Here is a 13,215-nt window from a genome sequence, read left to right on the forward strand (position 1 = left end):
TTGACTGAACAAAGAAAGACATCAACATTTTGGATGACATGGTGGTGAGTAAATTATCTGGATTTGTATCTGGAAGAAAATGGACTAATCCTTTAACAATGTTAACATAATTAACCATAAAATAAGTATTTATATTAGCCTTAAAATTCAATTTAAAGCTAACGTTTCTTTGCACACAGTAACCTGCTTTTCTTGTTTGAACAGATAGGGAGAGAAAACAAGAAAAAGATTTCCTTGCGGCTAATGAAGCTTTGGTGAACCTGTCTTTATCTTGTCATGAGCTAAACTGTTAGTGAGAAAACCATCACCACCCTCCTTCATCCCTCCTCTATAATCTATAATGTCTATAATGCATTGCATCTCACGCTCATCCCAAAGCTCTCTCTGTGTAAAGAGAGTCCATTATTTACTCCTTGTAGTCCATCGGTTACTTTCACTTTTAAAAAAACCTACGCAAACACAACCAGATCTTTCTGGCTCTGTTTTGACCATTTAGCAACATATGACACTGTGTTTCATCAAAAGGTAAATACAAATAAGAGATATTCTTTTCTTTTATTGGATTAGACTTTTTATTTACCCCACATTGATTCATGTCCGTGGTTATGGGTGCGCTCCCCTCGTTGCCTCGGGCGCAAAGCTGAACCCCTCCAAAAGTCAATATACAAGCGCATGAGCTTGTTTGATCGATCGCGTTTGCTTAGCTTTGCACAAGGCTTTGGTTTTAATTGGCATGAGTTGGAAACGTCATTGGGACTTGTGTGTCACTAGGACTGTTTTATATTAGACAAAAGTTTTGTTTTTCTGTACCTGTGTTTTTGAGTCCGCTGGAGTTAGAGAAGTCCCATGTGTGCATTTCGGTTACACCAATAAGCATACTGCGATGCGGTCAGTAATACAATAGTACTGTATATGATCACATAATATACAGTATGTTAATGGTATATGATTATGATATAATAGCATGGTGCTAGAGTCCCATTATGGTAATACCCATAAATCATGATGTAATACTGTAATATTTATCTAAATCTCCCTAGCAATTATCTTTGTAATGCCATAGCATATTTATAAAATGAAAGGCTTTGCTGTAAAACAGTGGTTCTCAAACTTTTCGGTGTGTGTGGCCCCCCTTGTGTAGGGTGTATCTTTTTGTGCCCCCCAAATTTGAATGAAATAAAACATATTAAATGATACAATGTACAGGGTTCTCACGGGTCCTTTAAATCCTTGAAAGTTTGTGAATCTGCGGGGAAAAATGTAAGGCCCTGGGAAGTTTTTGAAAATATACATACATAGATACAGGTCATTGAAAGTGCTTGAATCTATTTTATGCAAAAAAATCTGTATTATTTCCTGTGTAGTGTAGGATAATATCATAAAAATTCTAGACTTTTTAAGCACACGTGCTAAACTGTTCGATTTAAATCCTTATATCTTCTGTATGTGAATGTTGATTCATACCAAAATGCTTTTTTGCATAGTTGTGTTTGACACATGAAAACATCTCAGGTTACGTATGTAACTGTTGTTCCCTGAGAAGGGAATGAGATGCTGCGTCTCCCTTGCCATACTTCCTGTGTCCCTGTAACGCCGTCTTTGGCAATATTTCAGATAGCGATATAATTCCTGGCTCCCGCGACACCCTGTCTTTGTCATTAAGCCTCACCATTGGTTGAATTTGATAAACACATTCAGACGCACTCACCCCTGGAGGCGTCCCCAATGTGTCACCACAGTGACGCAGCGCAAGTTCCCTCGAAAGGGAACTGTAACAATGTATCTTAAGAGGTAACACTATGTAACCTTGCTCTCACTTGAAATGTGTCCCCAGATTTAGTCCTTTGAATTTGAAGGTATTGGACCTGGAAAGTCCTTGAAAGGTCCTTGAATTTAAAGTTATCTAAGGTGTAGGAACCTTGAATGTAGCTTATTTTTGGAGGTTTCATTTCACAGAATTTATGATAAATTAATTTATTTGATAAATTGTCAAAACTGGGGCCATCCTTGCACCATCTTTCTCCTCCAATGGGGGCCCGCCCCCTAGTTTAAGAACCACTGCTGTAGAAGAAAATGGTTCTTGGACTGCGTACGCTGTTTGTTGATGTTTAACCCATCCGTCAGTGATGAGACAGGAAATTGAATGTACCTCAGACAGCATGTAATTCAATACCGTTCAATACCCCTGCGTATGTTCCCACACATATGCACTAATGATACACGTATACATTTACAGTAAAACATATGTCGACTTCATGATATGGGTAAGAGGCATTCAAGGCTATAGTCTGCAATTTCTAACCGTCCTTCGCCTTCCCTCCATACCTTTCACAAAGCATATCGTGTTGGACACGGTTGGCTTCACATATAAGAATGTTATGTTTCCCTTCAGTGACCTTACACTCTTCAAGGCTATTGACAGTGTTTCTTTCTTCACAATGTTTTTGAGCAAGACCACAAAAGATTCAGTCAGGGGAATGCAAACCATGACACCCTCGGAGGTAAAAGGCTTTATTGATTGTAAACCACTCTCGTACAAGAACGTACAAGCATACGAGCACGTGAACTAAAGCAGATGAGCATTATCCAGGGTCCGAAGCGGAAGCTCAAGGACGGTGAATGTGTATTGCAATGCGGTTTGCATTCAAGAAGCTAAAGACAAAAATCTCGCTCTCTGCTTTTTTTCAGATGCTTTCTGGGAATTTATGAGCGTGTGGAGCAATTCACCTGGGAGAAGATAAGCGCAAGATATTGTGAAGCAAAAGGAAAGGTCAGCAGGGTCATGGCTACATCTTTCTCCATCTAGGACTGCACCCGACAGCCGTATTTATTTAAGCGTGAGCGTTTCAGGCCTTCAGACGCACACACAACAGCCCGTGTCATCGCCTATAGGACTGTTTAATGGCCTCTAGGCTTTTAGTTTCTCGGCATAATGGTTTCACACCCGGCTAATCCCTCTCTTCTTGTTTTCTTTACCTATTTTCTTCATCTTCGTCCTTCTGCACTTTATGTATTTTAATGCATACAGGAAGCTTTTGTGTGTTTTTACTTGCCACTCTTTACTCTTTCTCACCATCTCTCGCCTCCAATCTCAGTGTTATTTTTCTTCTGAATGCTCCATCATTCTCTGCCTCTGTTATGACTAAATCTGTCCCTGGTTTCTCATCTCCTTAGCAACGGGGTCTGTAAACATCAAACCTTATTTCATCCATCTTTCCTTCTTTTCATTTGCACCCTCCCTCCCCCGTCTCACCACGGATGGGATTCAAAAGAAAGGCCGGTATGGATCAATCCAAAACTACTCGAAAACGCACAAACATGCACTCTCGGCGTCTTTATACAGCCCAGCTGGCACACAAACACACGCACATACACCCCTCACATTTGTTATGCTTTTGAGAACCTGCGCGCACACCCTCCGCTGAAATCCTTTCCGCAATGTTCCCATAAACAGAGCGTTACGCAGACGGGCTGTCTGACGTCTGATAAGGAGTCGTGAGAGAGGACAGAGAAGTTTTCACATGTTCAGCTAGATCGACATTGTACAACCTCCAGTCTGTCATAAATAAGGTACGTTGACATCAGATGACAGTGAGAAAGCGATGGAGGTGTAGAGGCGGCATAATGCCGAATCGCAAAGAAAAGCCAACCTGTACTGTATGTAAGGAAACTGAGACATAGAGAAAGTAAGAGAGTGAACGAGGGGGAGATGTATTGTTGGGCTGCTAATGTTCTGGTCTGATTATTATGCCTGTCAGCCTGGGTGAGAAATAAGACCACACTAACTCTCTCGCTCAGCTCCCTGCTTGGAGCGCAGCCTGCAACATTCAGATAGGCAACAATATATGCACCCATGTATGCGTTTATGCGTGGCTGCCTTGTTTATTTAATAATTAGTGAACGCAGGATAAGTATGAATGTTGTGCAATCGGAATGTTGTACCACATATCAATACGGACTGACTGAGAAATGACATACGTTCATACTGAAAACGAGAGAAACTGCAGGGACGTATGCACACCTGTATGGCTGTTTGGATTGGGTGGAAATTCATCTAAGTAAATTGGGTGAGCAGGTGGCTGATTTTGTGCCGAGATTTCGGGCAGTTACGGGATGGGAGGGAGGGGAGAGTTCGGTAAAGGGAAGAGGGGGGAGATGGACGAACGTGCCGAGAAGAAGAGAGAGAGCAGATGGACGAATGATGAACTGAATAAATATGTGTCCGCAGATCGTATGTTGGCTGTGAAGACTGCCTGAAGCAGCGTCAGTACTGGGAAATGGAAGGAGTTATGAGCGCACACATACCCATATTTAAAATGCAGCATCTGGATTTTAAACAAGCTCTTCCCACACTTACACCAGTGACTGCTGCCTTTTGTGCAAAAATCATGAAGCTATGTCCATGCTATATTTTACCCAAAAATCAGATAGATGGATGGATGGACGGTTAGATAGAGAGACAGACAGAGAGATAGAGAGACAGACGGAGAGATAGAGAGACAGACGGAGAGATAGAGAGACAGACGGAGAGATAGAGAGAAAGGGATGGAGATAGAGAGAAAGGGATGGAGAAGATAGATGGATGAAATAGATAGATGGAGGGATGGAGAAGATAAATGGGTAGATAGATGGATGGTGAAGATAGATAGATATATAGATAGATGGACAGATGGATGGATGATGAAGCTAAATGCACAGATGGATGGAGAAGATAGATGAATAGATAGAGAGGATAGCTGATAGATAGATAGTTAGAGAGATAGAAAAGAGGCAGAAAGAGATGGATGGATGGATGGAGAAGATAGATGGACAGATGGATGTATGGTGAAGATGCGTAGATGGACAGATGGATGGATACAGAAGATATATGGACAGATAGAGAGGATAGATAATAGATAGATAGCGAGATAGAAAAGGGAATGAAATGGACAGATGGAGTAGATAGATAGAGAACAGATAGAGAGGATAGATGGATAATAGAGAGGATGGATAGATAGATGAACAGATGGATGCATGGAGAAGATAGATGAATAGATAGAGAGGATAGATTATAGATAGATAGCGAGATAGAAAAGAGAAAGAGATGGATGGATGGAGAGGATAGATAGAATAGAAAGAGAGGATAGATGATAAATAGATAGAGAGATAGAAAAGGGACAGAGAAAAAGAGATGGATGGATGGATGGAGCGAGATAGAAAAGAGAAAGAGATGGATGGATGGAGAGGATAGATAGAATAGAAAGAGAGGATAGATGATAAAAGATAGAGAGATAGAAAAGGGACAGAGAAAAAGAGATGGATGGATGGATGGATGGATGGAGAAGATGGATGGACTGATGGATGAATGGTGAAGACAGATGGATAGATAGAGAGATAGAAAAGAGACAGAAATAAATGGATGGATGGATGGATGGAGAAGATAGATGGACAGATGGATGTATGGTGAAGATATATAGACAGATAGAGAGGATAGATAATAGATAGATGGCGAGATAGGAAAGAGAAAGAAATGGAGATGGAGTAGATAGAATAAAACAGATAGAGAGGATAGATGGATAATAGAGAGGATGGATAGATAGATGTATGGGGAAGATAGATAGAATAGATAGAGAGGATAGATGATAAATAGATAGAGAGATCGAAAAGAGACAGAAAGAAAGAGATGGATGGATTGATGAACAGATGGATGAATGATGAAGATAGATGGGCAGATAGATAGATAGATAGATAGATAGATAGATAGATAGATAGATAGATAGATAGATAGATAGATAGATAGATAGATAGTTAGATAGTTAGATAGATAGTTAGATAGTTAGATAGATAGTTAGATAGATAGTTAGATAGATAGTTAGATAGATAGTTAGATAGATAGTTAGATAGATAGTTAGATAGTTAGATAGTTAGATAGATAGTTAGATAGATAGTTAGATAGATAGATAGTTAGATAAAAAAGAGACAGAAATAGATGGACGGATGAATGGATGGATGGAGAAGATAGATGGACAGATGGATGTATGGTGTAGATAGATGGACAGATAGAGAGGATAGGTAATAGATAGATAGCGAGATAGAAAAGAGAAAGAAATGGAGATGGAGTAGATAGAATAAAACAGATAGAGAGGATAGATGGATAATAGAGAGGATGGATAGATAGATGTATGGGGAAGATAGATAGAATAGATAGAGAGGATAGATAATAAATAGATAGAGAGATCGAAAAGAGACAGAAAGAAAGAGATGGATGGATTGATGAACAGATGGATGAATGATGAAGATAGATGGGCAGATAGATGGATGGTATAGATAGATAGATAGATAGATAGATAGATAGATAGATAGATAGATAGATAGATAGATAGATAGATAGATAGATAGATAGATAGATAGATAGATAAACAAGAGACAGAAATAGATGGACGGATGAATGGATGGATGGAGAAGATAGATGGACAGATGGATGTATGGTGTAGATAGATGGACAGATAGAGAGGATAGGTAATAGATACAGTTGTGTTCAAAATTATTCAACCCCAACTGAAATTGATTGTTTTGGCCGGTTTGACATTGATTTTGATCATTCAGTCATCCTGCTTACAATTACATCAAAGAGGCATGTGTAGGTCAGACAAATATAACATAACATTTATAATGAAATAACCACAAATGTCTTTTCTGTGCTCACATCATTATCAGTTTTATTCAACCCCCAAGTGACATTTAATCTTAGTACTTAGTACAACATTCTTTTACAGTTAAAACAGCTTTTAAACGTGAAGCATAGCTTGACACAAGTGTCTTGCAGCGATCTACGGGTATCTTCGCCCATTCATCATGGGCAAAAGCCTCCAGTTCAGTCACATTCTTAGGCTTGCGCACTGCAACTGCTTTCTTTAAGTCCCACCAGAGGTTCTCAATCGGATTTAAGTCTGGTGACTGCGATGGCCACTTCAAAATGTTCCAGCCTTTTTTCTGCAACCATGCTCTAGTGGATTTGGAGGTATGCTTGGGATCATTGTCCTGTTGAAAGGTCCAACGTCTCCCAAGCCTCAGGTTTGTGACGGACTGCAACACATTGTCATCCAATATCTCCTGGTACTGAAGAGAATTCATGGTACCTTGCACACGCTGAAGTTTCCCTGTACCTGCAGAAGCAAAACAGCCCCAAAGCATGATTGACCCCCCACCATGCTTCACAGTAGGCAAGGTGTTCTTTTCTTCATAGGCCTTGTTTTTCCTCCTCCAAACATAGCGTTGATCCATGGGCCCAAACAGTTCTAATTTTGTTTCATCAGTCCACAGAACACTATCCCAAAACTTCTGTGGTTTGTCCACATGACTTTTGGCATACTGTACTGCAGTCGACTCTTCTTATTCTTTGGAGACAGCAAGGGGGTGCGCCTGGGAGTTCTGGCATGGAGGCCTTCAGTACGCAGGGTGCGCCGTATTGTCTGAGCAGAAACTTCAGTACCCACATCTGACAAATCTTTTCTCAGTTCCTCAGCAGTCACACGGGGACTTTTTCAACTCTATGCTTCAGATAGCGCACAGCAGTCGCAGTTAGCATCTTTTTTCTGCCATGACCAGGAAGCGTTTCAACAGTGCCCTTTGCCTTGAATTTGCGAATGATGCTTCCTATGGTGTCTCTTGGTATGTTCAACATCTTTGCAATCTTTTTATAGCCATTGCCCTTCCTGTGAAGATTAATCACCTCTTCTCTTGTCTTCCTGGACCATTCTTTTGACTTCACCATGTTTGTAACCACACCAGTAAATGTTTAGAAGGAGTTGAGTATCACAGTCATTTTAAAGCTGCCTAATTGGTGCTTATTAGGCTTTATTGCTGTTCCCTGACATCCACAGGTGTTTTCAATACCTGATTGAAAACACTTCAATGAACCTCTGTTCTTCAGAGTGGTAGTTCTTTAAAGGGAAATTCCGCCTTGAAATGATCCTAGGGTTAATAACAAACGTGTACCGAGTTCGACCGTTCACTGGAGTTTGTTTTCATGCTAGTCTAACGTGACCAGTGTTATTGCTAAACGCAAATTAGCATGTTATGGTAGCCTTCGGGGCATCAGTGCATTAAAAACGAAATCGCTATGTCTATACTACTAATAATGCTCAAAATAACCCCACACTTACACTGTAGCACAATGAGGGTCTCTATATGTAAACCGAAGCATTGAGAACTTTGCAAGTGTACAGGCAGTTTATTAAAAAGAAACATTTACCGTTCACGTCTGGATCACATATCCATGCGGGCGCCATCTTGGGAAAACTAAACTCTCGCGTGAAACGTGGTTGCCCTGAACAGGTGTTGTGCTTTCACGCGAGAGTTCAGTTTTCCCAAGATGGCGCCCGCATGGATATGTGATCCAGACGTGAACGGTAAATGTTTCTTTTTAATAAACTGCCTGTACACTTGCAAAGTTCTCAATGCTTCGGTTTACATATAGAGACCCTCATTGTGCTACAGTGTAAGTGTGGGGTTATTTTGAGCATTATTAGTAGTATAGACATAGCGATTTCGTTTTTAATGCACTGATGCCCCGAAGGCTACCATAACATGCTAATTTGCGTTTAGCAATAACACTGGTCACGTTAGACTAGCATGAAAACAAACTCCAGTGAACGGTCGAACTCGGTACACGTTTGTTATTAACCCTAGGATCATTTCAAGGCGGAATTTCCCTTTAAGGGGTTGAATAATTGTGTCAATGAAGAATTCACAAAAGAAACATTTACTACTATATTACAAAACCAATTGATGTCATTTTAGTTGCATATGGTTCTTTAAGAAGTCATTGTAGGATTTCATTCTGAATACAATTACAAATGTACACTAAATTCCCTAAAACCCTTAACAGCATTGGGGGGTTGAATAATTTTGAACACAACTGTAGATAGCAAGATAGAAAAGAGAAAGAAATGGACAGATGGAGAAGATAGATAGAATAGATAGAGATAATAGATGATACATAGATAGAGAGATAGAAAAGAGACAGAGAAAAAGAGATAGATGGATGGATGGATGGATGGATGGATGGATGGATGGAGAATATGGATGGACAGATGGATGAATGGTGAAGACAGATGGATAGATAGAGAGATAGAAAAGAGACAGAAATAAATGGATGGATGGATAGAGAAGATGGATGAACAGATGGATGTATGGTGAAGACGCGTAGATGGACAGATGGATGTATGGTAAAGACATGTAGATGGACAGATGGATGGATGGAGAAGATATATAGACAGATAGAGAGGATAGATAATAGATAGATAGCGAGATAGAAAAGAGAAAAAAATGGACAGATGGAGTAGATAGATAAAGAGATGGGTGGATGATGAACAGATGGATGAATGGTGAAGATAGATGAATAGATAGAGAGGATGGATGATAGATAGATAGATGGAGATATAGAAAAGAGACAGAGAGAAAGAGATGGATGGATGGAGAAGATAGATGAATAGATAGATAAAGAGATAAAAAAGAGACCAAAATAGATGGATGCATGAATGGATGGATGCAGAAGATAGATGGACAGATGGATGTATGGTGTAGATAGATGGACAGATAGAGAGGATAGGTAATAGATAGATAGCGAGATAGAAAAGAGAAAGAAATGGACAGATGGAGAAGATAGATAGAATAGAACAGATAGAGAGGATGGTTAGATAGATGGACAGTTAAATAATGAAGAAAATAGATTGAGAAGATAGATGGATAATAGGGAACATAGATGGCTAGATAGAGAAGATAGATAGACAGACAGACCGAGAGATGGACAGAGGTGTGTGTGTGTGGGGGGGTGTACAGTACTGTAAATAAAATGTAATAAAAATCTATGTCCTATAAATACTCTATTGAAACTTTATTATAAAAAATATTTTCCCTTATTTTTCGGTCTTGTAATACTTATGCTCTTAAATCTCACAAAACATTGAATTTCAAGTAATTTATTAGTCTAGCGAAGTTAACGAGAGGCAACAAACTGAAACTTAATTCCCAAAGGTCTGTTATTTATAAGGTACACGGTTGAAGCATATGCAGGGGGGGAGGTGTTTATTGTTTTTCTATGTACCTCTATTCCTATGTGCTCTGTAGTGTCCATGTACTGCATTGTGCATCATCCTTACAGACGTTAATTTTGCATGACACACATACACTAATACACACTTCTCACTATCTATCCTTCTGTGTTCTTATTCCTCATGGTAATCCTACTCCTCTATCCTTCCTTCTCTCTTTCATCGCCTCTTCTCCTCCCCCCGACTCCTTCAAAATAAGAATAAATAAAAAATAAGACCTTGACATCTTTTAACTCGCCCCTCCCATCCCCATCCTCTCCACCTTTGACAGAGCGCGTCGCCGCGTTCGGTTTTCATCAGCGTAAATCTATCAGGCCTCTCAACACACAGCCGCAGAGATGAGCGCAGTTTAGATATTACCTTTCTGCAGGGTATTTTTGTTAGGTAATACACAGCCCCATGGGAGTGTTGGGCAAATAAGCCCGTCATCCCGGTAAACTTGGTGACTCTTGCAGATCCTTTTAGTTATTAGCATGAACTTTTTCTTATTATTTATGACACTGCAGTGGATTATCGCCTCCTGCTTTCTCTAAGCTGTTTTTTATGGCAGTAGATATGATAGATGGGATCACTTTAATCTTTTAGTAGACGTTTTTTCCTTCTTTTAACGACGTGGAGTTGTTTCCATTTTGTCTATGTTGATTTACAGTGCATGCTGGAGCATTCGGTCGGGTGAGAGGCTGACCTCGCCCGATTCTGCTGCATTACCTCTGATGTGTTTATGATGATATTTGGCCATTAAAGCCTTTTTTTAAAGTCTTGTGGTTCTGCCCTTGGGGTAAATTAAAGCCCTGCACATTTGCACCTTTAAGTCTTATTCAACATCTAGACAGAATGTTCTTGAATAGAGACGTGTTGGAAAGATTTTCTGTAAGAAATGAGGTTAATAAAAGGTTTAATTGCATATTTAAAAATGAAAGAGCTGAATGTTTGCTTGCTGTTAATCTAAGAAGTTGTAATGACAATTGACCCTAATTCAATTTATAGGTCTAAAGAAATGAATTCGTTAAAATTGCCTTTGAAAATCATCTGCTATAATAAGTAGAGCTTTATATTGTTGGTATTTTGAGCAAAAACCTTGGCTTAAGCAAAATTCAAATTGTCAATGGCAAATTTATTTATGTGGCCAGCTATGTGTGCCATTTTTCCAAATAAATAACTAATGGAACTGTCTATTCCAATGCATTGTCTGCTTATTTGATGGGTGCATGGTGCACCCATTGTAGGTCCTCCTTTACTGTACATTGTCAGAAAAAATGGTCAAAATTGGTCCCTAGCTGTGGTATCCTTTCAAAAACTACAGTTTAGCACCTTAAGAGCTCATATTAGTACCTATGAGGTACATATTGGTACCAAATGTATACATATCTGTACATAAATGGTACATATTAGGACCTTTTAAAGGGTACCGCCCCAGTGACATTTTGGGACCACTTTGTGGCATATTGTGTTATTATTAATTGTTGCAATTTTGTATTTATTTAAATTCCTGGCCTTTATGTACTGGGTAAGAGGGCAGTGGGATTTGTTTTGAAACTGGAATTTTTATGTTGGCTTGACAAAGCCTGGTCTGAACGTTTAAAACAGTTTGAAGTTTGACAGGTTCATGTCTTTTTATAACGGCAGTCTATGGGAGTGGTTGCTTGGATGCCCAAAATGGTTGCTAGGGCGTGGCTTGATAGCGTCATGATGATCCTGAGAGACTGATTGGATGGGATAAAATTAGCCCACCAAATTTTCTCTGCGACACTGTGATCCAATAATGTTCATTAAAACAATGACAGTACATCCTAAATATCAAAGTAGCATAAACACATTGCTTTCATTTTCTTCACCATGTATTTCTATTGGACTATTTCGGGCAGCATTTGGGATGCTCCCCAGGGGTACAACCCCATTTCGAGATATGTTCTTACAGAGCCTGCCAGCCTCTTTAATTCTTTAACCGCCAGTGTTTTTTTTTTTAAAAGTTGCCAGCCAGTGCCAGCATTTTTTTATTTTTAAAATTTTATTTTAAGTTTAATGCCCTTACAGAAAATGTTCTTCTTTAAATATATAAACATACAATCATACCAAACATATCAAATAAAAGAACAGACCCTTTGCTTTAAAAAAAAAAAGGTTTCATCCTATTTAAATTTTCTCTTTTTATCACCTCTCAAATATGTTTTTTTTTTTCAAAAATACCAAATTTTAATCAAAAAAGCTGAGATAATTGCATTTTTGTAAATTATCTGAGCATCATATTCACACAAAGCCAGCTCAAATGTGGCACAAAATTTCGCGCAGTATATCATGCAGATTTTCAAACAGCAAACAGGGAAAACAATAAAAGGCATATGAATTACATAGCATCCAACGTTAGCCAACACTTGTCCTGAAAAAGCATGTAAACTTCGACCATGATCATTTCCTGCTGCTCAATCTGGTCCAAGCTCCTTAATCTTTTATTTATTCTTCAACTGAACACCTTGTAAAGGGTGATATTGTAAGCATAAATCATATTTTCTTTAATCTTAAGGTATTTCAATTGCTTTCACTAATCAGCAGTTACATGGCAATCTGCAACGCGGTTATGAGACTCTGAGAACGATCCAATCACATGAGGTCAAAGACAATATTGATTCGCTTACAACATAAGTGGGAGGGTTTGGGGCGCACAGTCCTGTGCCCCAGGGCGGATCTTAAACTAGCCAATTAGAGCTCAGCCTCAGGTCACATGTTTTTACCCTTTTTACTGACCTACATAGACACTTGTTTGGGGTGCGCCCCAGACACACAAACATGACACACACACAACAAACTCAGTTTTGATTTTTTTAAGTATAACATGACTAACAGTGAAACAGTACAACTAAACAATTTTATTTTAACGATTTAATATTAATTTGCATTTTATATTGAACTTTTTTGTAACATGTTAGTATGTAGTAAGTAGTTTTCTTTGGTCAAGTCTAGGGGGCGGCGCCCCAGCGCCCCCTATTGACTAGGGATGGGTATTGTTTGGGGTTTTTTCGATACCGGTGCCAAATCGATACTTTTAAAACGGTTCCGGTGCCTAAGCGGTGCCTAAAGCGGTACTTTGAAAAAAAGAGTCACAGAAAGATGGTAGATGAAAGTA

General features: G+C 39.2%; 1 protein-coding gene across 5 annotated transcripts in view; it reads left to right on the plus strand.

Annotated features, from left to right (window-relative positions):
- sema6bb (sema domain, transmembrane domain (TM), and cytoplasmic domain, (semaphorin) 6Bb) overlaps window positions 1–13,215 on the plus strand; it is a 161,041-nt gene that overhangs the window by 62,422 nt on the left and 85,404 nt on the right. For 2 of the 5 annotated variants that reach the window (XM_073867957.1, XM_055167387.2), the window contains one exon: window positions 2,689–2,770. The exons of 2 other annotated variants lie outside the window; for them this stretch is intronic. In XM_073867957.1, the coding sequence (XP_073724058.1) occupies window positions 2,689–2,770 (82 nt within the window). Of the gene's footprint in view, window positions 1–2,688; window positions 2,771–3,454; window positions 3,571–13,215 lie in introns of all 5 variants that reach the window. One more of the 5 variants, XM_055167388.2, reaches the window with a different exon arrangement.

The sequence above is a fragment of the Misgurnus anguillicaudatus genome, chromosome 5 (genome assembly GCF_027580225.2).
Source record: "Misgurnus anguillicaudatus chromosome 5, ASM2758022v2, whole genome shotgun sequence".
Lineage (NCBI taxonomy): Eukaryota > Metazoa > Chordata > Actinopteri > Cypriniformes > Cobitidae > Misgurnus > Misgurnus anguillicaudatus.